The 24,566-nt window shown below is 46.1% G+C and overlaps 2 protein-coding genes across 2 annotated transcripts in view; one reads left to right on the forward strand and one right to left on the reverse strand.

The window, feature by feature from the left end:
* The window catches only part of LOC139155615 (zinc finger protein 91-like), a 67,068-nt gene that overhangs the window by 32,605 nt on the left and 9,897 nt on the right, over positions 1–24,566 (forward strand). The window contains exon 7 of the mRNA XM_070730816.1: positions 15,492–16,718. Coding sequence (XP_070586917.1) covers positions 15,492–16,718 — 1,227 coding nt within the window. The remainder of the gene's footprint in view (positions 1–15,491; positions 16,719–24,566) is intronic.
* LOC139155616 (tigger transposable element-derived protein 1-like) lies at positions 1,504–4,400 on the reverse strand. The gene is made up of 2 exons (XM_070730817.1): positions 3,457–4,400; positions 1,504–2,976 (listed from the first exon to the last, which is right to left on the reverse strand). The coding sequence occupies exons 1-2, from the start codon at positions 3,854–3,856 to the stop codon at positions 1,565–1,567; spliced, it is 1,812 nt and encodes a 603-aa protein (XP_070586918.1). The 5' UTR covers positions 3,857–4,400; the 3' UTR covers positions 1,504–1,564.

Consider the following 24,566-nt stretch of genomic DNA (forward strand, 5'->3'; position numbering starts at 1 on the left):
ATTACTTAAGACCCACCTATATCAGCAGGCATGGGGGAACTGAGACACCTCCCCAGGCTTTTACATTGTATGTATGGTATGCGTGTGTTGCATGGTTTTTAAATGATGGTGGGTTTTTTAGCTGATTTTCAATATTAGATTTGTTTCCATTGTAACATTGTTATTGTTCTGAGCCCCCCTGAGTCTCCGGAGAGGGGCAGCATACAAATCTAATAAATTATTATTATTAATTATTATTATAAGAAGATCCACACAGGGAGGAAGCCGTATAAATGCATGCATCTATCTCATCATAAAAGTATCCGTGCTCGAGAGAAACTATGGCCTTAGCAATTCCACTTAGATTTATATATTCCTCCATAGGGCTTTACCACTTTACCTCGGGGCAGTGTGCAAAGCCAGCATATTGACCCCAGCAATCTGGATCTTCATTTTAGTGACCTCAGAAAGATGAAAGGCTGAATCCACTGCTAAAAGCCATCAATAGGAGTTGAAGGCGTTTCCAATAAAATGTCACATTGAATCTTTTCCATTTCCACTTATTTAGAAATTCTCCATCCATTTTCTTGCTCACATATTTTTTTCTCATCCAGAATTTGCATTTCTTGTTGAAAGAAACAGTCACAACTTTCACTTTGTAAAATCGCTGCATTTTTTTCAGCTAATCCACAAGGATTTTTAATGTTCCCAGATGCAACTGGGTTTACAGTGATCCCCCGGTTATTGCGAGGGTTCCGTTCCAGGACCCTCTGCAATGAGCGGGTTTTCGCGAAGTAGCGCTGCGGAAGTAAAAACACCACCTGCGCATGCGCGATCTTTTTTTTGTTTTGTTTTAAGGCCGCGCATGCGCAGACGGTGGGGCGACGGCAGTTCGGAGGCTGGCAATGGTTATTTTCATGCCGGCCACCCCCTCCATTCCAATTTGAACCTGGGTTTTTTTGCTCTCAAGCTTCTAGCCCTCAGTGAGAACACTTACACTTATGATTTTCCATTCCAATTTGAACCTGGTTTTTTTTGCTCTCAAGCATCTAGCCCTCAGTGAGAACACTTACACTTATGATTTTCCATTCCAATTTGAACCTGGTTTTTTTTGCTCTCATGCTTCTAGCCCTCAGTGAGAACACTTGCCACTTATGATTTTCCATTCCAATTTGAACCTGGTTTTTTTTGCTCTCATGCTTCTAGCCCTCAGTGAGAACACTTACACTTTGATTTCCAAGTCCATTTTGAACCTGGTTTTTTGGCCCTCATGTCCTCCTTCCATCCCTCCCTCCTTCCATCCCTCCTTCCTTTGGTAAAAAGCACTTAAACAATGACAGAATAAAAAACCCCAGCCCTCACCTGTGTTTGAATTTCATTCACTCAGTCATTCATTCATTCTTCTCTATGCCACTCAGTCCCAACACTTTCAACCCACAAATTACCATTTCCCATCCCCTGTACTGTACCTCCACCTGTACCTGTACCTGTACTTTACACATTGAATAACACACTTAGTCATCCTGATAGAAACAATAAAAATATTTATTTACATTTTTACATTTTTTGGGGGGGGTTAGCATAACTAGGATAAATCGGGATCTTCTTCTATCACCATGTCTACAATGGACGCTGCAGGTGATGTTGTGGCAGACCTCTTGGTTTTCGTGAAAAACATAGTTATGGGCAGTTGTTGGTGCATTTTCTTTTCCTTGGCTAACATGGCTCTGTATGGTGCAATGGTGTTGTCAAGGGAGGCCTTAAAGTGTATAGAGCGAGTCATGTTTGGATCCCAAAGTTCCACCATGCGTTGTACATGTGCAGCAGCTCTGTTCAGTTCTGCAAGCCGCTCAAGCGTTAGGCCAACATCTTCTTCTTCCTCAGCTTCTTCAGCTCCCTCCTCTTCTTCACTCGCTGACCTGGTCAGCTCCTCCAGATCTCTGTCTGTCAGCGGTAGGCCATGCTCATCAAGCAAACCATTGACTTCCTCTGGTGTCATGTCAACGAAGCCTTCTCCACCCACTGCCTGTGCCAGCTTCACAGAGTTCTGGACTGCAGCATCTTGAATTTCTTCGGGAGCAAATCCCCTGTGATGATTCACCACTTCTGGCCACAATTTCCTCCAGCAGGCATTCATTGTCTGTGACTTCATATCCATTAAGGCACTCTGAATGTTCTTCAGACAAGATGCAATTGTGTACTGACGCCAGTAGGCCTTCAATGTGAAGTTTTGATCAGCATCCATTGCTTCCACGATGCTTGCAAGAGAATTGCGCGTGTACAGTGCCTTAAATGCGCGGATAATACCTTGATCCATTGGCTGGATAAGCGATGTGGTGTTTGGTGGCAAGAATTCGACTTGCACCCCATCATGTTCATGTGCCAGGTCATCATGGCCTCCAGCATTGTCCATTAGGAGAAGCACTTTGAAATCTAGTCCTTTGGCAGCCAAATAATCCTTCACCTGTGGGATGAAGCACTGGTGAAACCAGTCCCGCGTGAGGGCTTTTGTAATCCCTGCTTTAGGATTATGCATCAAGTACACTGGCAATGCATTCTTATTTCTGTTCTTGAGGGCTCTTGGATTTTGTGACTTATAAATTAGCCCTGGCTTCAGCAAAAAGCCTGCTGCATTCCCACACATGACCAAAGTCACTCTATCTTTCATGGCCTTAAAGCCAGGGGCTTTGGCTTCATCTTGCATCAAGAAAGTCCGTGAAGGCATCCTCTTCCAGAACAGGCCTGTTTCGTCCATGTTGAACACCTGTTCTGAAAGGTAGCCCCCTTCTGCAATTAGATCTTTAAACGTGCGCCGGACAAAGTTTTCAGCTGCACCTGTATCTGCTGAGGCAGCTTCTCCATGCAATGACACACTCTTCAGGCCATGGCGCCGTTGAAATCTGTCAAACCACCCTTTGCTTGCTGTGAATGTGGCTGGGGCTGAAGAAGCAGAAGATGTTGATGGCTGGGGGTCTTCAGAGTCAACAGCGCCTTCATCTACAGAGAATGACAGGAAAGGGAGAGAGAAGTGACTTGAATGAAAGCATACAGTACAGTCCTTCCATCCCTCCCTCCCTCCTTCCATCCTTCTCTCCCTCCCTCCCTCCCTCCTTCCATCACTCCCTCCTTCAATCACTCCCTCCTTCCATCACTCCCTCCTTCCATCCTTCCATCACTCCCTCCTTCCATCACTCCCTCCTTCCATCCTTCTCTCCCTCCCTCCCTCCCTTCTCTCCCTCCCTCCCTCCTTCCATCACTCCCTCCTTCCATCACTCCCTCCTTCCATCCTTCTCTCCCTCCCTCCCTCCTTCCATCACTCCCTCATTCCATCCTTCTCTCCCTCCCTCCCTCCTTCCATCACTCCCTCCTTCCATCCTTCTCTCCCTCCCTCCTTCCATTCTCTCCCTCCCTCCCTCCTTCCTTGAAAAACACTTAAATACAGTATGTAATGACAGAATAAAAAACCCCAGCCCTTACCTGGGTCTCCCTCATCTGCATCTGTGTCCTCAAGACGGTTGTACAATTGCTGCGCCTTGGTTCGTATAGTGTTCGTATCCAAAGCAATGCTCTTTTTTCGGCAGTCTTCTATCCACACAGACAAAGCAGCTTCCATCTTCATGAGGCGTTTGTTTCTAGGCGTCACTATTCTTTTTGCACCCTTGTTGAATGATATCAGAGAAGTTTGCCTTATCTTCTTCTCCTCTTTCCTAATGTATCGCACAGTCGATTCGTTGATCCCATAATGCCGACCAACCTCTACATTAGAACGTCCCGCTTTGAGCATGTCCAAAAGTTCAATCTTCTCCTTGATTGTCAGCATCTTCCGGGTCTTTTTAGCATCGCCGGCTCCACTACGGGTGCAACGTTTAGGTGCCATCTTCTTCCACGAAGTCTTCACAAAGAGCTCCAAGACACAACTCCAAGACACGCAAGCTCCAAGACACGCAAGCTCCAAGACACGCAAGCTCCAAGACACGCAAGCTCCAAGACACGCAAGCTCCAAGACACGCAAGCTCCAAGACACAACTCCAAGACACGCAAGCTCCAAGAAACGGCTGCAAAAGTTGCAAGTTGCAAAGCAAAGCAAAGCAAAGCTGAGCAAACAACACTGATTGGCCGAGATTTCTGCCCATCAGCAATGACAACGGTGATTGGCTGAAATTTTGCTGTATCACCATTGCCATTGCAATGGCAAAGCTGATTGGCCGAGATTTTGGCCAACCAGCAATGCTACACGTCAGTTTGGTCAGTTTGGGCGGGAAAAACCGTGCACGTATTTTTAACTTTTGTTTTGTTTTAAAAAATCGCGATGTAGCCTGTAAAGCGTTTCGCAACGATCGAGATGGTAGCAATTGCTCAAAAATCGCAAATTAGCCTGTTCGCAATGATCGGGAACGCAATAACCGGGGGATCACTGTATTATGAAAAACAAAACCCAAACTATAAATGTTCCTTCTCTAGGGGGCAACCAGTCTAGATCCCAGCTTTAATTTACAAAGAACAAATGGAATGTTTTTCAGCATTATATAGAATTAACACTGAAGAATTAAGACTGAAGTGGACTTCGTTGTTGCTGTTAATTCTGTGGACATTAATTTTTATGGACATTATTGACCTTGCCTCGAGTTCTACTTTTAGTGATAGGCTCCTCAAACATGGGACTGTTATTGACTGATATCACCATTCTAACCATCATAGGAAATAGTCAAGAGCTGGCTGATTTATTCCATCTTATTTATCTTACATTAATGCATTGTTTAGTTTAGTTTATTTGGATTTGTATGCCGCCCCTCTCCGAAGACTCGGGGCGGCTAACAACAATAAAAAACAATGTAACAAATCTAATATTAAAAAGTAATCTAAAAAACCCCAATCATATCAACAAGCATACCATGTATAAATTCTATAAGCCTAAGGGGAAGGGAGAAAAAATTTTCAATTCCCCCATGCCTGACGACAGAGGTGGGTTTTAAGGAGCTTGCGAAAGGCAAGGAGGGTGGGGGCAACTCTGATATCTGGGGGGAGCTACTTCCAGAGGGTCGGGGCCGCCACAGAGAAGGCTCTTCTCCTGGGTCCCGCCAAATGACATTGTTTAGTCGACGGGACCCGGAGAAGGCCAACTCTGTGGGACCTAACCGGTCGCTGGGATTTGTGCGGCAGAAGGCGGTCCCGGAGGTATTCTGGTCCGGTGCCATGAAGGGCTTTATAGGTCATAACCAACACTTGTAATGTTGCCTTTTTGATATTTTAAATTAGATTTATATTATTTTAAATGGTAGGGGGGAGAGCTTGTACATGACTGTATGAGAAACTGGAGGAGTCGGGGGCAGAAGCTGGAACCTCCCCTGCTGGATGGCTTGATGTGGATGATAAGGGGATGAATGAATCAGGCATGGCTGGTTGTTGGGTCTTGGCAGATGAGTGGGAGGTCCGTGGAGTTGGAGAAGGGAGCTCTCGGGGGCAGGAGGGCCAGTCAGGATGAGGAGAAACAGGTATTTATTTATTTATTGGATTTGTACGCTGCCCCTCTAAGTAGATTCGGGGCGGCTAACAACAGTGATAAAACAGCATATAATAATAATCCAATACTAAAAACAGTTAAAAACCGATTATTATAAAAACCAAACAGACATACAGACATACCATGCATAAAATTGTAGAGGCCTAGTGGGAAAGGGTATCTCAATTCCCCCATGCCTGGGGCAGAGGTGGGTTTTAAGCAGCTTACGAAAGGCAAGGAGGGTGGGGCAATTCTAATCTATGGGGGGACTTGGTTCCAGAGGGCCGGGGCCGCCACAGAGAAGGCTCTTCCTCTGGGTCCCGCCAAGCGACATAGTTTAGTTGACGCGACCTAACTAGTTGCTGGGATTCGTGCAGCAGAAGGCGGTCCCTGAGATAGTCCCTGAGACAAAAAGAGGAATAGAGGGAGAAAGAGAAAAAGAGGAAAGGAGAGAGCGAGAAAGAGATAAAAAGAGAGAGAAAGATAGAAAATAAGGTGGGGGGCACATCTATTTTGCCAGTCCTCGGATGGGCTATGGGGATCCGGTGTATGTGGAGGGAGGGGTCCCCAGCTTCTGTTCTGCAGAGGGGAAGCCAAAGCCCCTGCATGCGTTATGCAGAGTGCCAGTGTTTGGGGCAAGGTGGGGGGTGGGAGTCTTCCTTAAACCCCATTTCTTTGGCGGGGCTAAGAGGCCTGCCTAGCAGGGCTGGTGTGTTGCTGAAGGTCTTGTCGAGGGAGAACAGTGGAGCCCCCCCCACTCCCATCCCCAGGGAAGAGGGTTCTGGCATCACTGCCACTGGCTTTGGAAAGAAGCCCCCGGCCTCTTCATGGGGTGGAGGGAGGGGTCCGTAGTGCAGGGCTGGACAATGGCTGAAGACCAGTTGACTGCAGCTTTCAGAATTCCTCAGCCAGGAATATGGAGAAGACAGTTTGAAAATTTAAAAGAGAAGGAAGGAAGGAGGGAGGAAAAGAAGAGAAAAAAGGAAAGAGAAAGAAAGGGGAAAAAAGAAAGGAAGGAAGGGGATGGGGAGGGAGGGAGGAAAGAAGGAAGGAAAAGAAAAACAAAAAGAAAAAAGAAAGAAAAAGGGAAGGAATGAAGAAGGGAGAGGCCCAGGCACTTGGGCTGTATGGGGCCCCAAAATTCCTGATGGCGGCCCTGGGAAAGGCTCTGCTAAATAAACAAAGAAAGATCTAGAAAGTCTCTGGAAAAAGCGCAAGGCAGAGCAACCCAGATGGAGGCTGAAGGAGACGAAACCCGGTTGCTGGAACTGGGCCTTTCCCGTCTGAGGCCCCTGATGGCCCCTCCCCTCCCCCCTCAATGGGGAAGCCGAGCGGAGGGAAGAGGGGGAGGAAGGGCCCAACCGCCCTAGAAACGCCTCAGGAGAAATGCCGGAACCTCCTTCCAGCCATTTGGGTCCCTAGAGAAGGGGAGGAAGAAGGAAGCACAGACGCCGAAGCCTTTGCCGGGCAGGGAGCCTCCAAAAGGGGCCTTTCAGGCCCGCCCCCTCCCTTCCCTCACCCCTGCGTTCCTCTTTCCCGCCTTTTCTCCCATCCTGGCACTTTGCCCCAAGGCCACCAGAGGGCGCGCTCTGCCAAGGGAAGGGAACTCCAGGCGCTTCCCCATTGCAGGGCGGGGCTTTGCAGAGGAGGCAGAGACGGAAGTGACATCACCGAACGTTGCCGCTCTGGACGCTACACTCGCTCTCCTTAACGGCTGGTGCTCGTAGGAGACGGAGAGTCCGGTGGGAGGACATCCAGGCCTGCGCCAGGTGAGGGGGGGGGGCTCCCTGCAAGAGAAGCGGGGAAATGGGGGGGGGGGTGTGGACTTTGCGGAGACCCAGCAAGAGAGGAGAAGGCGGGCGAGGAGGAGACGGAGGAGGCGGGATTCGCCCCAGGCTCCCCGAGGGCCCGATCCTGTCTCCGGAGGGGGAGAGAAGCGGGGCGGCCTCTGCAGCTGCCTCCTTCCCGGCCTTGCTCGGGAGACCTGGGCCCTGCGCTGGGATGAGCCTCTTGGGGCTCCGGGCAGGTTGGGGGAAGGTCGCTCAGGGGCTGAATCCCACCTTCTCCTTCTGGGCCTTTGTTTTCCCTTCCACCTCAGAGACAGAAACCGGAAGCCATTTGGGGTCTTTGCAAGGCCCCATTTTCTCCTGGGGGAAGAAGAAAAGAGCGGGATCACCTGGAGGGATCCGTCCTGTGTTCCCAGAAATGGTCCCGTGAAGGAAAAGGCGTCTGGAGAACCACAAGAGTCCTTGGACCCCTTGAAGTTGCTCTGCAGGACAGAGGAAGGATGGAGACCCCACCTGTTGCAAAGGGGGGAAGCGGAAAAGGCCCTGCAGCCGCTCAGCCTGGGAAGGGGGGGAAGCTCTGGACAAGACCCGGGCAGAAGATCCTGGAGGAAGAACCCATCCTCCCTTCAGAAGTTCAGCCCTGGAACTCCATCCACTACCAGGAAGCTGAGGGTCCCCGAGGACTTTGCAGCCGACTCCACGACATTTGCAGGCGATGGCTGAGGCCAGAGAAGCACACGAAAGCCCAGATGGTGGACCTGGTAGTTCTGGAGCATCTCCTGTCCCTTCTGCCCCCAGAGATGGAGGGCTGGGTGAGGGAGTGTGGAGCAGAGACCAGCTCCCAGGCGGTGGCCCTGGCGGAAGGCCTCCTCCTGAGCCAGGCGGAGGAGCGGAACGGGCAGGTCCAGTTGCAGGTGAGACACTTTTGGGAGCTCAGAAGGGAATAGAGAACATATTTAAATATTTCACCCCTCCTTCCCAAACTTCTCTGGCATTCATCACATATGGCAATTCTCCAATTCTTCTGGACATTGTTCCTCAACCTCACGGATGGATATTGGGGACTTTGAGGTTGTGTTGCCAATCTGGAAGTCTGCTTTCTGTCCTGTGACATATCCACTCTCCGAGTCTTTGGAGAGGGGCGGCATACAAATCTAATTAATAATAATAATAATAATAATAATAATATGTTCTGTTTCTTTTTTCCTTCCTCCTATTTGAAGTGCTGCACTGTGGAGATCAGAGATCTCGAGGGAAATCAGAATCCATCAAATCCCCCTCAGAGGTCAATTCCCTGGAGGATCCCTTGGGACGATCCAAGTCAGGACACCACAGAAGGTAATGAAGATTGTCCATCTGTCTCACCTTTCTTCTCTCTTCTCTTTTATAGAATATCTCCTATTTTGTTAATTATGCATTTTGAAATTATTCCTTACAGAGAAACAAAGAATGAAGCTTTCTGGTTTTTATGACGGAGATCAAACAACGGTAGAACCTCCAAATCAAGTAAGAAAGGGAAAAGTTTTGTCTTGTCTGGAAATTGGAGTTCCCCTTCCATCCTCTTGTCTAAATGAATGATGAAGATGAACAGATTTTTATTTACTTATTTATTTATTCAACTTGTATGCTGCCCAGTCCTGAAGGATTTTTGCAAATTCTCTTGTTCTGTTCTTTTTTCCCTGTGTTCAGGGGAGTCCTGTGTCCTTCGAGGAGGTGGCTGTGTCTTTCTCTGAGGAGGAATGGTCTCAGCTGGATCCTGACCAGAAGGCGCTGCATTCGGACGTCATGCTGGAAAACCATAGGAACGTGGTCTCTCTGGGTAAGAGTTTTCTAATTGCCAATCAGAGAGTTCAAGAAGACAGATTATAATTAATTTTTTAAATTATAAAACAACTATTATGAGGTATCGTCAGGAAAGGATCTGGCCTTCTCATGGTCCAAAGCCACGTGCTGTAATGAAGCCATGTGTGCAGCCTCCACTTCCACAGCGCCCCCCGAGGAGGAGGGCTGTTTGGACAACTGTTGGTTCAGGAAGATTACGTGCGGTTGAACAAAAACATAACAATTTTGGTCTCTCTGTATCCAATTCCTATAATGTTCTTGCGGATTTAAATAGTAGGGATGTTGTAGATATTAGCAAGGCCCCTCAGGCGGAGAATGAGGGAATGTTCAAAGGAGAAGTTGTTGTAAATGAGGAGCATAGTGTCACCAAACCAAGTCCAGTTAGTAGAAATAAAGAGAGGACACATGTTCTTCTGGGTGACTCAATTGTCAGAGGTGTTGATTTGGGACAGAGGAAGGATGTGGTGAAGGTGATGAGGTGTCTTCCAGGAGCCACTGCCCACAGGGATAGGAGGCGGATTACAAACATTGTCAAGGCTGTGAGTAAAGATAATAACGTTGATGTGGTGGTGCATCTTGGCACAAACGATTTGTCCCAGAGAAATGTTAATGTAGTAAAAAGAGATTTTCAATGTCTAAGTGTAGAGCTGGGTAAAATAACTGATTCAGTGACTTTCTCAGAGGTGTTACCGGTTTGTGGCCAGGAGGGTAAAACAAGTTGTATCAGAGAGTTTAATGTGTGGTTAAGGCAGTGGTGTAAAGCTGAAGGTTTTGGTTATGTAAGTCATGATGTCAATAGGTGGTCCAATAGGGAGTTGTTTAAGAGGGATGGTTTGCATCCATCATACAGAGGTGCCCAGGTGCTCGGTGAGGAATTCAGAACTTTTTTGGACAGGCATTTAAACTAGGTAACGGGGACAGAGATGTACCAGATGTGGAGGATTTCTGTCCCCGACCAATGAGGATAAATCAGTTTCTGGAAGCTTATGAAAAGGGAGCTGTAAATAAAATAGATGTAGTTGCTGATGATAAAGGGCAAACTAATAATGAAAATAATGTTCTTCGGGTAATGTACACAAATGCTCGAAGCTTGAGCAACAAGCTCTGTGAGTTAATGGCCATAATATCTAGAGATAATTTGGATCTGGTTGCCATAACTGAGACATGGTTTAGGGATTCTAATGAATGGGAAATATCCATACCAGGATATACACTGTATAGGAAGGATAGAATAGAGAGAAGGGGAGGTGGAGTAGCCATTTATGTTAAAGAAAGTCTAAAAACAATACTAATTCAAAATACATGTAAAGATCTGGAGACCCTCTGGATTTGCATGCAAAATAAAGACGGTTCTGTCATTAGAATTGGGGTGATCTATAGGCCTCCAGGGCAATCTGAGGAACATGACAACAAGATGGTGGATGAGATTACCCTAATGGCAGTAAAGGGAGATATTGTGGTTATGGGTGATTTCAACATGCCTGATGTTGACTGGAATATCCCCAGTGCCCTTACATGCAAAAGTAAGAATATAGTAGAGGCCTTTACAGGAGCAGCTATGGCACAGCTAGTTAAGACACCAACTAGAGGGGAGAATATTCTAGATTTAGTTTTTACCAATGGGAATTGGGTTTCAGATGTCAAGGTGGGAGAAAATTTAGGTTGCAGCGACCATCTATGTTTGTGGTTTGATGTAAAAACTGATGGTGAGCAATCCTATACTGCAACCAAAGTATTGGATTTCAGAAAAACAAATTTTAATGCAATGGGGGAATATTTAAATAATGAATTAAAGGGGAGGGATAAAATGGCAGGAGCAAGCACCCAGTGGACTGTATTAAAAAAGGCCATCTTAAAAGCCACAAGACTTTATGTAAAGCAAGTAACTAAAGGTAAAAGGAAGAAGAAACCGCTATGGTTTAGCAATGATGTAAGGGCTATAGTCAATGAAAAAAAGGCTGCCTATAGGAGGTATAAAGAGTCTGGAAGTATAGCTGATAGAGAGGTGTATAAAATGAGACAGAAGGAGGCGAAACAGATAATATATGCTGCTAAAGCCTCAAAAGAGGAAGAAATAGCAAAATCTGTAAAGAAGGGGGATAAAACCTTCTTCAGATATATTAGTGATAGGAAGAAGAAAAACTGCAGCATCACAAAGATTAGTACCAGGAATAATACATACATTGATGGGAATAAGGAGATCGCTGACCATTTCAATAGCTACTTCTGTTCAGTTTTCTCAAAAGACACCTTACAAAATAATAATAATACTATAGAGGGATATAGCATTGCTTCCAGCTGTACGGATTCAGCTCCAGTGATCTTAGAAGCCGATGTCTTAGAAGAACTTGAAAGATTAAAGATAAATAAGGCAATGGGTCCAGATGGCATCCACCCCAGAGTTCTTAAAGAACTCAGATCTGTCATTGCTACCCCCCTGACTGATTTGTTTAACAAATCCCTGTTAACAGGAGATGTTCCTGAGGATTGGAGAATGGCCAGTGTTGTGCCTATTCACAAGAAGGGCAGTAGAGAAGAAGCTGGTAACTACAGGCCAGTTAGCTTGACATCAGTTGTAGTTAAAATGATGGAGACTCTACTCAAAAAGAGGATAAATCAGCATCTAAAAAACAATAACTTATTGGACCCAAATCAGCATGGCTTTACTGAAGGCAAATCGTGTCAGACTAATCTCATTGAGTTCTTTGACTATGTCACAAAGGTGTTGGATCAAGGTGGTGCCGTGGATATTGCCTATCTGGACTTCAGCAAAGCCTTTGATACGGTTCCACATAAAGAGCTGATAGATAAATTAGTGAAGATTGGACTTAATCCCTGGATAGTTCAGTGGATTTCAAGCTGGCTGAAGCATAGACATCAGAGAGTTATTGTTAATGGCGAGTATTCTGAGCAGAGTCAGGTTACAAGCGGTGTGCCACAAGGGTCTGTTCTGGGTCCTATTCTTTTTAATATGTTTGTGAGTGACATAGGGGAAGGTTTGGTAGGGAAGGTTTGCCTATTTGCCGATGACTCTAAAGTGTGCAATAGGGTTGATATTCCTGGAGGGGTCTGTAATATGGTAAATGATTTAGCGTTACTAGATAAATGGTCAAAGCAATGGAAACTGCAGTTTAATGTTTCCAAATGTAAAATAATGCACTTGGGGAAAAGGAATCCTCAATCTGAGTATTGCATTGGCAGTTCTGTGTTAGCAAAAACTTCAGAAGAGAAGGATTTAGGGGTAGTGATTTCTGACAGTCTCAAAATGGGTGAACAGTGTGGTCGGGCGGTAGGAAAGGCAAGTAGGATGCTTGGCTGCATAGCTAGGGGTATAACAAGCAGGAAGAGGGAGATTGTGATCCCCTTATATAGAGCGCTGGTGAGACCACATTTGGAGTACTGTGTTCAGTTCTGGAGACCTCACCTACAAAAAGATATTGACAAAATTGAACGGGTCCAAAGACGGGCTACAAGAATGGTGGAAGGTCTTAAGTATAAAACGTATCAGGAAAGACTGAATGAACTCAATCTGTATAGTCTGGAAGACAGAAGGAAAAGGGGGGACATGATCGAAACATTTAAATATGTTAAAGGGTTAAATAGGGTTCAGGAGGGAAGTGTTTTTAACAGGAAAGTGAACACAAGAACAAGGGGACACAATCTGAAGTTAGTTGGGGGAAAGATCAAAGGCAACATGAGAAAATATAATTTAATGAAAGAGTAGTAGATCCTTGGAACAAACTTCCAGCAGACGTGGTTGATAAATCCACAGTAACTGAATTTAAACATGCCTGGGATAAACATATATCCATCCTAAGATAAAATACAGGAAATAGTAAAAGGGCAGACTAGATGGACCAAGAGGTCTTTTTCTGCCGTCAGTCTTCTATGTTTCTATGTTTCTATGTTTCAAAGAAAGAAAGAGTCAATGTCTCTTTGCTTGGATGCTTTCTGTGCCATTCCTTATCTGTATTTTCTGTTTCTATTTGGACTTAGCTGTGGGGGCTGAAAAGAACGAGGTGGGCCTTTATGTATCCTTCAGAGGTCATGTGAGAGGAGTGTGTTGTCATTTGTCCTCTCAAACATCCAAAATTGTCTGAGAAAAGAACGTTCACAACCAAACTATCAGGATTCCAAATAGTATCCAAAGTAAATCAGAATCTAAGGCAAAGTATTCCTTGAGATCTAGTACCAAAATAAGAGTGTTGCAGCATCACAGCCCTCACCTATGACATAATATGTTTGTGAGTGACATAGGGGAAGGTTTGCCTATTTGCCGATGACTCTAAAGTGTGCAATAGGGTTGATATTCCTGGAGGGGTCTGTAATATGGTAAATGATTTAGCTTTACTAGATAAGTGGTCAAAGCAATGGAAACTGCAGTTTAATGTTTCCAAATGTCAAATAATGCACTTGGGGAAAAGGAATCCTCAATCTGAGTATTGTATTGGCAGTTCCGTTTTAGCAAAAACTTCAGAAGAGAAGGATTTAGGGGTAGTGATTTCTGACAGTGTCAAAATGGCTGAACAGTGCAGTCAGGCCAGTAGGGAAAGCAAGTAGAATGCTTGGCTGCATAGCTAGAGGTATAACAAGCAGGAAGAAGGAGATTGTGATCCCACTATATAGAGTGCTGGTGGTGAGATCACATTTGGAATACTGTGTTCAGTTCTGGAGACCTCAGCTACAAAAAGATATTGATAAAATTGAATGGGTCCAAAGACGGGCTACAAGAATGGTGGAAGGTCTTAAGCATAAAACGTATCAGGAAAGACTTAATGAGCTCAATCTGTATAGTCTGGAGGACAGAAGGAAAAGGGGGGACATGATCGAAACATTTAAATATGTTAAAGGGTTAAATAAGGTTCAGGAGGGAAGTGTTTTTAATAGGAAAGTGAACACCAGAACAAGGGGACACAATCTGAAGTTAGTTGGGGGAAAGATCAGAAGCAACGTGAGAAGATATTTCACTGAAAGAGTAGTAGATGCTTGGAACAAACTTCCAGCAGACATGGTAGATAAATCCACAGTAACTGAATTTAAACATGCCTGAGATCAACATATATCCATCCTAAGATAAAACACAGGAAATAGTATAAGGGCAGACTAGATGGACCATGAGGTCTTTTTCTGCCTTCAATCTTCTACGTTTCTATGTCCTTTAGTTCTCCGTTCTCTGCGAACTGACGCCCGTACCAGATCCAAGCGTGATAGCAGTTTTCCAATGTCTCAGGGGCTGCCACAAAGAAGAGGGAGTCTTCTAGTTTATTCTCCTAAGCACCTGAGAGCAGGACAAGAAGCAATGGGTGGAAACTAATCGAGGAGAAAAGCAATTTAGATCTAAGGAGAAATTTCCGGATAGTAAAAACAGTTAATCTCATTTACATATCTCACCATCACTCCACGGACTGAATTGGCGGCCAATTTGTGAACCGCCCCAAGTCTTCGGAGAGGGGCGGCATACAAATCTAATAAATTATTATTATTATTATTATTATTAATTGGTTTCCAGACGCAATTCAAAGTGTTGGTTATGACCTATAAAGACCTACATGGCATCGGTCCAGAATACCTAGGGTACCGCCTTCTGCCACATGAATCCCAGCGACAGGTCAGGTCCCACAGAGTTGGCCTTCTCCAGATCCCATCAACTAGACAATGTCAGTTGGCGGGGCCTAGGATAGATAGATAGATAGATAGATAGATAGATAGATAGATAGATAGATAGATAGATAGATAGATGCTTTCTCTGTGTGGGCCCCAGCCCTCTGGAATCAACTCCCCCCAGAGATTCGTACTGCCCCCACCCTCCTTGCCTTCTGCAAGAATCTTAAGACTCATTTATGCATTTATGATTGAATGGCACTGGTTTTTTTTTTAGATATTTAATTAATTGGATCTGGAATGTTATATATTGTTTTATTATATATTTCATTTCATTACCTTTTGCTTTGAAGGTCATAATGGGCAGGAGAATCAAGATTCCTGTGAACTGTTCCAACTGATCAATGGTAACGATGGGATGGAGAAGTTTGGAATTGGAATGGAATTCGAAAGCCCTGAGAGAAGCCAGTCAAAGAATTGGAATCAGGAAAGCTCATCTTCCACTGATGCTCCGATGCAAAACATTCTTGCCCGACAAGAGAAAAGGGAGAAAAAATATATTGGGGAAAGTGTGAAGTTAATCAAAGCTAAAGTACAAGCGAATGAACACCATTTAACCCAAAACAAACGAGAAGATGCTATCAGAAGACACAACAGACAAAATTACAATGAGACATCCATTCTTTCTCTTGGAAATAACTACCTGACATCTCAAAAAGGGATTAAGACAAAAGAGAAGCCTTATAATTGTTTGAAATGTGGAAAATGTTTTAGAAGAAGAGAGCAACTTAATATCCATGAAAGGATCCACACAGGGGACAAGCCATATAAATGCATGGAGTGTGGAAAGACCTTTGCTCATAGCGGTGCACTTACTATCCATGAAAGGACCCACACAGGGGAGAAGCCGTATAAATGCATGGAGTGTGGAAAGACCTTTGCTCAGAGCAGTCATCTTATTTCCCATAAAGATGTTCACACAGGGAAGAAGCCGTATAAATGCATAGAGTGTGGAAAGACCTTTTCTCAGAGCAGTCATCTTACTTCCCATATGAGGATCCACACAGGGGAGAAGCCGTATAAATGCATAGAGTGTGGAAAGACCTTTGGTTGGAGATATCAATTTACTTCCCATCAGAGGATCCACACAGGGGAGACGCCGTATAAATGCATGGAGTGTGGAAAGACCCTTGCTCATAGCAGTGCATTTACTTCCCATATGAAGATCCACACAGGGGAGAAGCCATATAAATGCATGGAGTGTGGAAAGGCCTTTGCTCAAAGAGGTCAACTTACTTCCCATCAGAGGATCCACACAGGGGAGAAGCCATATAAATGCATGGAGTGTGGAAAGGACTTTGCTCAAAGAGGTCAACTTACTTCCCATAATAAGATCCACACAGGGAAGAAGCCGTATAAATGCATGGAGTGTGGAAAGGCCTTTGCTGAAAGAGATCATCTTACTACCCACAAGGTGATCCACACAGGGGAGAAGCCGTATAAATGCATTGAGTGTGGAAAGGCCTTTGCTCAAAGAGGTCAACTTACTTCCCATCAGAGGATCCACACAGGGGAGAAGCCGTATAAATGCATGGAGTGTGGAAAGGCCTTTCCTCAAAGAGGTCAACTTACTTCCCATCAGAGGATCCACACAGGGGAGAAGCCATATAAATGCATGGAGTGTGGAAAGACCTTTGCTCAAAGAAGTGCACTTACTATCCATGAAAGGACCCACACAGGGGAGAAGCCGTATAAATGCATGGTGTGTGGAAAGCCCTTTGCTCAGAGCTGTGCATTTACTTCCCATATGAGGATCCACACAGGGGAGAAGCCATATAAATGCATGGTGTGTGGAAAGACCTTTACTCATAGCAGTGCACTTACTTCCCATAATAAGATCCACACAGGGGAGAAGCCGTATAAATGCATGGAGTGTGGAAAGGCCTTTGCTCAAGGAAGTCATCTTATTGCCCATAAAAGGATCCATACAAGAAACCCAGATAAGAAAAGTAGTCTATAAAATATTGGAAAATTCCAAACTTGGAAAGCTCTTTGTAGCATCAGCAAAAACAAAAAAAGAGGAATTGCGGTTTACGTACAGGAATGGTTAAATCCTAAACAATCCTATTCCGATGACGAAGGTAGGATCCTAAGTATCGAAATTTTGATAGATTATAAAAAACCAATTTTAATAGTAGTTTATGCCCCAAACATAAACCAAAAATAATTTTACATAAAAGTTTCTGACCAGATTAGAAGAAATGATAGAACAAAAGTTAGAATTGAAACCGGAAAAATTTTTACTTGGCATTTTGGAAAAATCAATGAAGAAAGAACATTACTATCTAATTCAACACATAATAAACATTAAATATATATATATATATATAGGAAATTTCTCCCTAGCTCAGCGGTCTCTTCGCAGTCCGGAAAGGTGAGCATCCTCCGCTCAGGAAGATCTCGAGACCCCTGTTCCGTGGGGCTTTTGCTCTGCTTTCACCATGGAACTATCACAGGCTATCAGCTGGGGCCCGGAAAATGGCGGCCACTAGCTAAATAGAGCCGCCGCTACCTGTCATCTACTGCCTCCTGCATTTAACACATCTACATCCGCTGCTCCGCTAGATTTCAGCGATAACACCACAGCTCAATTCTGAGTTCCATCCAAGAAAGAAAAAGCCTCTAACTCGGAAGACTTGTTTGTTTGCTTCTGACAGACGCTGGAGACACCGGAGAGCCGACCAGCACGATCAGCTGGGGCTTGGAAAACAGCGGCTGCCTGATTGAACCGCCTTTCATCTTCCGCTTCACTAACCCTGGCTTATCGGTCTAGACGGCCCTGGGATGTCAGATTGCCAAATGGTGGGGGTGTCTGGCATCGGAGGGACCGTCATCCGTTACTGAAATTCGAGCTGCCGACGAACATGACTGAAGTGGAGAGTGGAGCTGCCGTGAAAGGAGAGGTCAAAGAGTTTGCAACGGTTCGTGTTTTTCATGCCGTTTGTGCCGGGACCATGTGGGGGCTGCCTAGGGGCGTTTTACGAGCTGTGCAGAACCACGAAGGAGGAGACGAGCCGGAAATGTGGCCCAGCAGGTCTGATGGCTGTCGGAGGGTGACTGGGGTGTTTGACAAGAATTGGAGTTCCCACAGGGAGGGAAGAACCAGGGACAACTCAAACCGAGGAAAGAGCCTGAACTCTTACAGCACTGGTCAGTGGTTATGGCCAGCATTGAGAAGACCACCTTACCACTGTATCCTGAGGCTCAGATATTGACAGTGGCTGACACCAAAGACACTGAACAACAATATATTAGGACTTCCCCCTGAACATTGAAACCTTTTCCCCCAGAATTTCACCTTTTAGAACTGGTGCTGTAGTGCTGATCTGATGGACAATTGACTTTAATGATTTCCTATATTTCTTTTAGCACTTTATAACCTTAGCACTTTAAATTTTTACTAAGTTTTTTAATAATAATAATAATTTTATGACCTTAAGAGTAATTCAGTGCAATTTGGTATTCCAATTTTAGACTAATTTGCTGTTTTTTAGTAGAATTTTAATGTTTTAGTGTTTTAAATTTTTTATCAATTGCTATTTTATACTGTTATCAATTTAATTGTTTTTTTAATATAATTGGGGTGTTAAGTAATGGATGACTGGGATAAGTATACCTGTGGGTATGAATGGAATGATTGGTATAATTGGGTTGGTGGGGTGGGGTTATGGTATGGATGAGTTGATTGATAGTAGTGTGAATGATAGACTTGGCCCACCTGATGCTCGGGAGACAGGAGAGGAAGGGGCACCAATCTCTGGGGTGGCAGAGGGTCGGAATATCCCTGTGTTGCTGGGGAGAGGCAGATATGGCGGGGGCCACAGAGCTAGCCGTTCCAGGGGAACGAGGGACCGTTGCTTAATAACGGTCCCTTGTTCTGGCTCTGTAAGCCCAATCTTGGGTACTGGTGATGAGTGTAACTCTGGCCCTGGACTCAGGTTGCTGCTGCTTAATGCCAGGTCGGTGATAAATAAAGCTCTCCTCATCCGGGATCTGATCCTGGATGAGGAGGCCGACCTGGCATGTATTACTGAAACCTGGCTGGGCCCAGAGGGAGGTGTTCCTCTCTCTGAAATCTGCCCAGCTGGGTTTCAGATATGGCATCAACCTCGACCCCAGGGAAGGGGGGGAGGAGTGGCTATTATAGCCAGGGAGAGCCTTTGCCTACGTGGACTCATTGCTCCGGAAATTGCGGGTTGCGAGTCACTCTTGATGAAGTTGGACTTAGGGGTTCAGGTGGGCTTATTTCTCACGTACCTGCCTCCCAGCTGCATGTCAAAAGCCCTGCCTGTGCTACTCGAGGAGGTAGCCGGGTTGGCGGTGGAGTTCCCCAGACTTATTGTCTTGGGGGACTTTAATCTGCCGTCACTCGGCGAAACCTCTGGGTTGGCACAGGAGTTCATGGCCACCATGACAGCCATGGACCTGACTCAAGTAGTACGGGGTCCGACTCATGAGGGGGGGCACGCACCCGACATGGTATTCCTTTCCGAGCAATTTAGTAATGGTCTGAGACTAAGGGGCTTAGAAGCAGTGCCTTTGTCATGGTCACACCATTTTCTACTACGGCTTGACTTCCTGGCTCCAATCCTTCCCCACAGGGAGGCGGAACCAATTAAGATGTTCCACCCCAGACGCCTGATGGACCCAGAGGGCTTTCAGACGGCGCTTGGGGTTATACCAGAGGCACTTGTCCACAGTTCGGCAGAGTCTCTTGCGAAAGCCTGGAACGAGGCTGCAGCAGAGGCTCTTGACCGGATTGCGCCTTTGCGACCTCTCCGTGGCGCTAGACCCCGTAGAGCTCCATGGTTCAACGAGGAGCTCCGGGAGTTGAAACGCCAGAAGAGACGTCTAGAGAAGCGATGGAGGAAGAGTAGGTCTGAATCTGATCGAACACTTGTAAGAGCTTTTATTAAGACTTACAAAGTGGCGCTCAATGCGGCAAGATGCGCGTACCATGCCGCCTTGATTGCATCAGCGGAATCCCGCCCGGCCGCTCTGTTTAGGGTGACCCGCTCCCTTCTTAATCAGGGGGGAGTTGGGGAGCCCTTGCAGAGTAGTGCCGAGGACTTTAACTCGTTTTTCGCTGATAAAGTCGCTCGGATTCGGGCCGACCTCGACTCCAATTGTAAAGCAGAGTCGACTGACAACGAGTCAGTCGAGGTGACTGGGGCACGTACTTGTCCACCTGTCTGGGAAGAGTTTGATCTGGTGACACCTGATGAAGTGGACAAGGCCATTGGAGCTGTGAGTTCCGCCACCTGTTTACTGGATCCGTGTCCCTCCTGGTTGGTTTCGGCTAGCAGGGAGGTGACACGGAGCTGGGCCCAGGAGACTACCAACGCTTCCTTGGGGAGGGGAGTTTTTCCATCACTCTATAAAGAAGCGCTCGTGCGCCCCCTCCTCAAGAAGCCCTCCCTGGACCCAGCTGTGCTTAACAACTACCGTCCAGTCTCCAACCTTCCCTTTATGGGGAAGGTTGTTGAGAAGGTGGTGGCAATCCAGCTCCAGCGGTCCTTGGAAGAAGCCGATTATCTAGGTCCCCGGCAGTCGGGTTTCAGGCCCGGTTACAGCACGGAAACCGCTTTGGTCGCGTTGATGGATGATCTCTGGCGGGCCCGGGACAGGGGTTTATCCTCTGTCCTGCTGCTCCTTGACCTCTCAGCGGCTTTCGATACCATCGACCATGGTATCCTTCTGCACCGGCTGGAGGGGTTGGGAGTGGGAGGCACTGTTCTTCAGTGGTTCTCCTACCTCTCTGGCCGGTCGCAGTCGGTGTTAGTGGGGAGACAGAGGTCGACTCCTAGGTCTCTCCCTTGTGGGGTGCCTCAGGGGTCGGTCCTCTCCCCCCTGCTATTTAACATCTACATGAAACCGCTGGGCGAGATCATCCAAGGACATGGGGTGAGGTATCATCAATATGCGGATGATACCCAGCTTTACATCTCCACCCCATGCCCAGTCAACGAAGCGGTGGAAGTGATGTGCCAGTGCCTGGAGGCTGTTGGGGCCTGGATGGGTGTCAACAGACTCAAACTCAACCCGGATAAGACGGAGTGGCTATGGGTTTTGCCTCCCAAGGACAATTCCATCTCTCCGTCCATTACCCTGGGAGGGGAATTATTGACCCCCTCAGAGAGGGTTAGCAACTTGGGTGTCCTCCTCGATCCACAGCTCACATTAGAACAACATCTCTCAGCTGTGACGAGGGGGGCGTTTGCCCAGGTTCGCCTGGTACACCAGTTGCGGCCCTATCTGGACCGGGACTCATTGCTCACAGTCACTCATGCCCTCATCACCTCGAGGTTCGACTACTGTAATGCTCTCTACATGGGGCTACCTTTGAAAAGTGTTCAGAAACTTCAGATCGTGCAAAATGCAGCTGCGAGAGCAGTCATGGGCTTACCTAGGCATGCCCATGTTTCTTCATCACTCCGCAGTCTGCATTGGCTGCCGATCAGTTTCCGGTCACAATTCAAAGTGTTGGTTATGACCTTTAAAGCCCTTCATGGCACTGGACCAGAATATCTCCGAGACCGCCTCCTGCCGCACTAATCCCAGCGACCAATTAGGTCCCACAGAGTGGGCCTTCTCCGGGTCCCGTCAACTAAGCAATGTCGGTTGGCGGGCCCCAGGGGAAGAGCCTTCTCTGTGGCGGCACCGGCCCTCTGGAACCAACTCCCCCTGGAGATTAGAACTGCCCCTACTCTTCCTGCCTTCCGTAAACTTCTTAAAACCCACCTTTGCCATCAGGCATGGGGGAATTGAAACATCTCCCCCTGGGCACGTTTAATTTATATATGGTATGCTTGTGTGTGTGTCTGTTAGTATGTGGGGTTTTTTAAATCTTTAAAATTTTAAATTGTTTGATTACTTATGATTTGTTTCTACATGTTGTGAGCCGCCCCGAGTCTTCGGAGAGGGGCGGCATACAAATCCAAGTAATAAATAATAAATAATAAATAAAATAACAGCAAAAATTACACAATATTGGAAACAGGAAATAATGCCAACCAAAAGAAGCTTGATTAAAAAGATCCTTGACTTTGCAGAAGCAGACAAGATGACAATGGAGCTTAAGGACCAAGAAGATATGAAGTATGGAAAGAATTTTTTGAACGGCTTGAACAAAAGGGGGGGGGCTGAATAAGCAAAGACTCCTGAATAAGTTTGAAAGGGTTTTAGAAATATTAGATTTATTTACTTATTTAAGAATATTGTAATAAATTATTATGTGTGAGGGTAGATAGGAGAAAGGATTGAAGAATACAAATTACTTAAAATCTGGTTATACTTATGTCCGAATTATATGCGCTGGTGATAGTCACTGTATGATAAAACTGATGGGTTTAAATTAAGCTGTCAATGAGACGAGTGGGGTGGGGTGGGTTATGTACAGTCTGTTTTTGTTTTCTTTATGGTTTTCTCTTTCAATTACCTTTTCTTTTTGCCTGTTTTGATGTAAAGATGCAATGATTGAGAAAATGTCCCTTTAAATGTATATATTTGAAATAAAAAAAATTTTTTTTAAAAAAAAAGGATCCACAAAGAGGAAAATTTGTATAAATGCATGGTGTGTGGAAAGACCTTTGCTCAGAGCTGTGCACTTCCCATACATGAGACTGCTGGGTGAGATCATCCAAGGACACAGGGTGAGGTATCATCAGTATGCTGATGATACCCAGTTATACATCTCCACCCCATGTCCAGTCAGCGAAACAGTGGAAGGGATGTGCTGGTGCCTGGAGACTGTTGGGGTCTGGATGGGTGTCAACAAGCTCAAACTCAAACCTGACAAGACGGAGTGGCTGTGGGTTTTGCCTCCCAAGGACAATTCCATCTGTCCGTCCATTACCCTGGGAGGGGAATTATTGACCCCCTCAGAGGGTTCGCAACTTGGGTGTCCTCAATCCACAGCTAACATTGGAACATCATCTTTCAGCTCTGCCGAGGGAGGTGTTTGCTCAGGTTCGCCTGGTGCATCAGTTGCGGCCCTATTTGGGCAGGGAGTCATTGCTCACAGGCGCTCATGCCCTCATCAATTCGAGGTTCGCCCACATTTCTCCAACACTCCGTGGCCTGCACAGGCTGCCGATCAGTTTCCGGTCACAATTCAAAGTGTTGCTAATGACCTTTAAAGCCCTACATGGCATTGGACTAGAATACCTCCAGAACCGCCTTCTACCGCACAAATCCCAGCGGCCGATATGATCCCACAGAATTGGCCTTTTCCGGGTCTCGTTGACTAAACAATGTAGTTTGGCGGGCCACAGGGGAAGAGCCTTCTCTGTGGCGGCCTTGGCCCTCTGGAATCAACTCCCCCCAGAGATCAGAACTGCCCCCACCCTCCTTGTCTTCCACAGATTACTTAAGACCTACCTATATCGGCAGACATGGGGGAACTGAGACACCTCCCCAGGCTTTTACATTTTATGTATGGTATGCGTGTGTTGCATGGTTTTTAAATGATGGGGGGTTTTTTTTAGCTGTTTTTCAATATTAGATTTGTTTCCATTGTAACATTGTTATTATTGTTCTGAGCCTCCCCCCCCCCCCGAGTCTCCGGAGAGGGGCAGTATAGAAATCTAATAAATTATTATTAATTATTATTATAAGAAAATCCACACAGGGAGGAAGCCGTATAAATGCATGCATCTATCTCATCATAAAAGTATCCATGCTCATGCCCTCATCACCTCGAGGCTCGACGACTGTAATGCTCTCTACATGGGGCTACCTTTGAAGAGTGTTCGGAAACTTCAGATCGTGCAGAATGCAGCTGCGAGAGCAATCATGGGCTTTCCTAAATATGCCCATGTTACTCCAACACTCCGCAGTCTGCATTGGTTGCCGATCAGTTTCCGGTCACAATTCAAAGTGTTGGTTATGACCTATAAAGCCCTTCATGGCACCGGACCAGATTACCTCAGGGACCGCCTTCTTCCGTACGAATCCCAGCGACCAGTTAGGTCCCACAGAGTCGGTCTTCTCCGGGTCCCGTCAACCAAACAATGTCGCTTGGCGGGACCCAGAGAAGGAGCCTTCTTTGTGGCGGCCCTGACCCTCTGGAACCAGCTCCCCCCAGAGATTAGAATTGCCCCCACCCTCTCTGCCTTTTGTAAACTGCTTAAACCCACCTCTGCCGCCGGGCATGGGGGAACTGAGATACACTCTCCCCCTAGGCCTTACAATTTTATGCATGGTATGTTTGTACGTATGATTGGTTTTTTATATAATGGGTTTTTAACTGTTTTTTAATATTGGATTTTGTTATTTACTGTTTACTGCTTTTGTTAGCCACCCCGAGTCTGCGGAGACGGGCGGCATACAAATCCAAATAATAAATAAATAACAATAAATAATAAATAAATTCGCTCCCATGGTGAGAGAGAGATCATGCACACAAACTAGTGGGTTCTACTTACCTGGGCTACTGGGTCGGGTTGGGAGCGCACGGACACTTCGTGCGTCTGTGGCCCTTCTGCTCGTGTGCAGAAAGTACTGAGCACGCACGGGTTGCCTGCGACGACATTGGGACAGGTGGCCGAAGCCCTCCGCTACATTCATTAGCAGTTTGCACAAACTGGGCCGAACTGGGAGCAACCCACCACTGATGCCTTCACTATTCTCCAGTTGGGTTGGAGTTCATAAAGGCAGGAGCTTTTTCTGGCCTCTAGGCAGTCGGTCAGTCAGGGACACAGATGGGGTCATGGTTATTATAAAACCCAATAATTATAAACTTGCAAAGGTAATAACCGTATTTGGAAGTCCAATTAGACCCACTTAATGGACTAATG

Source organism: Erythrolamprus reginae, unplaced genomic scaffold, assembly GCF_031021105.1.
Source record: "Erythrolamprus reginae isolate rEryReg1 unplaced genomic scaffold, rEryReg1.hap1 H_33, whole genome shotgun sequence".
Taxonomy (NCBI): domain Eukaryota; kingdom Metazoa; phylum Chordata; class Lepidosauria; order Squamata; family Dipsadidae; genus Erythrolamprus; species Erythrolamprus reginae.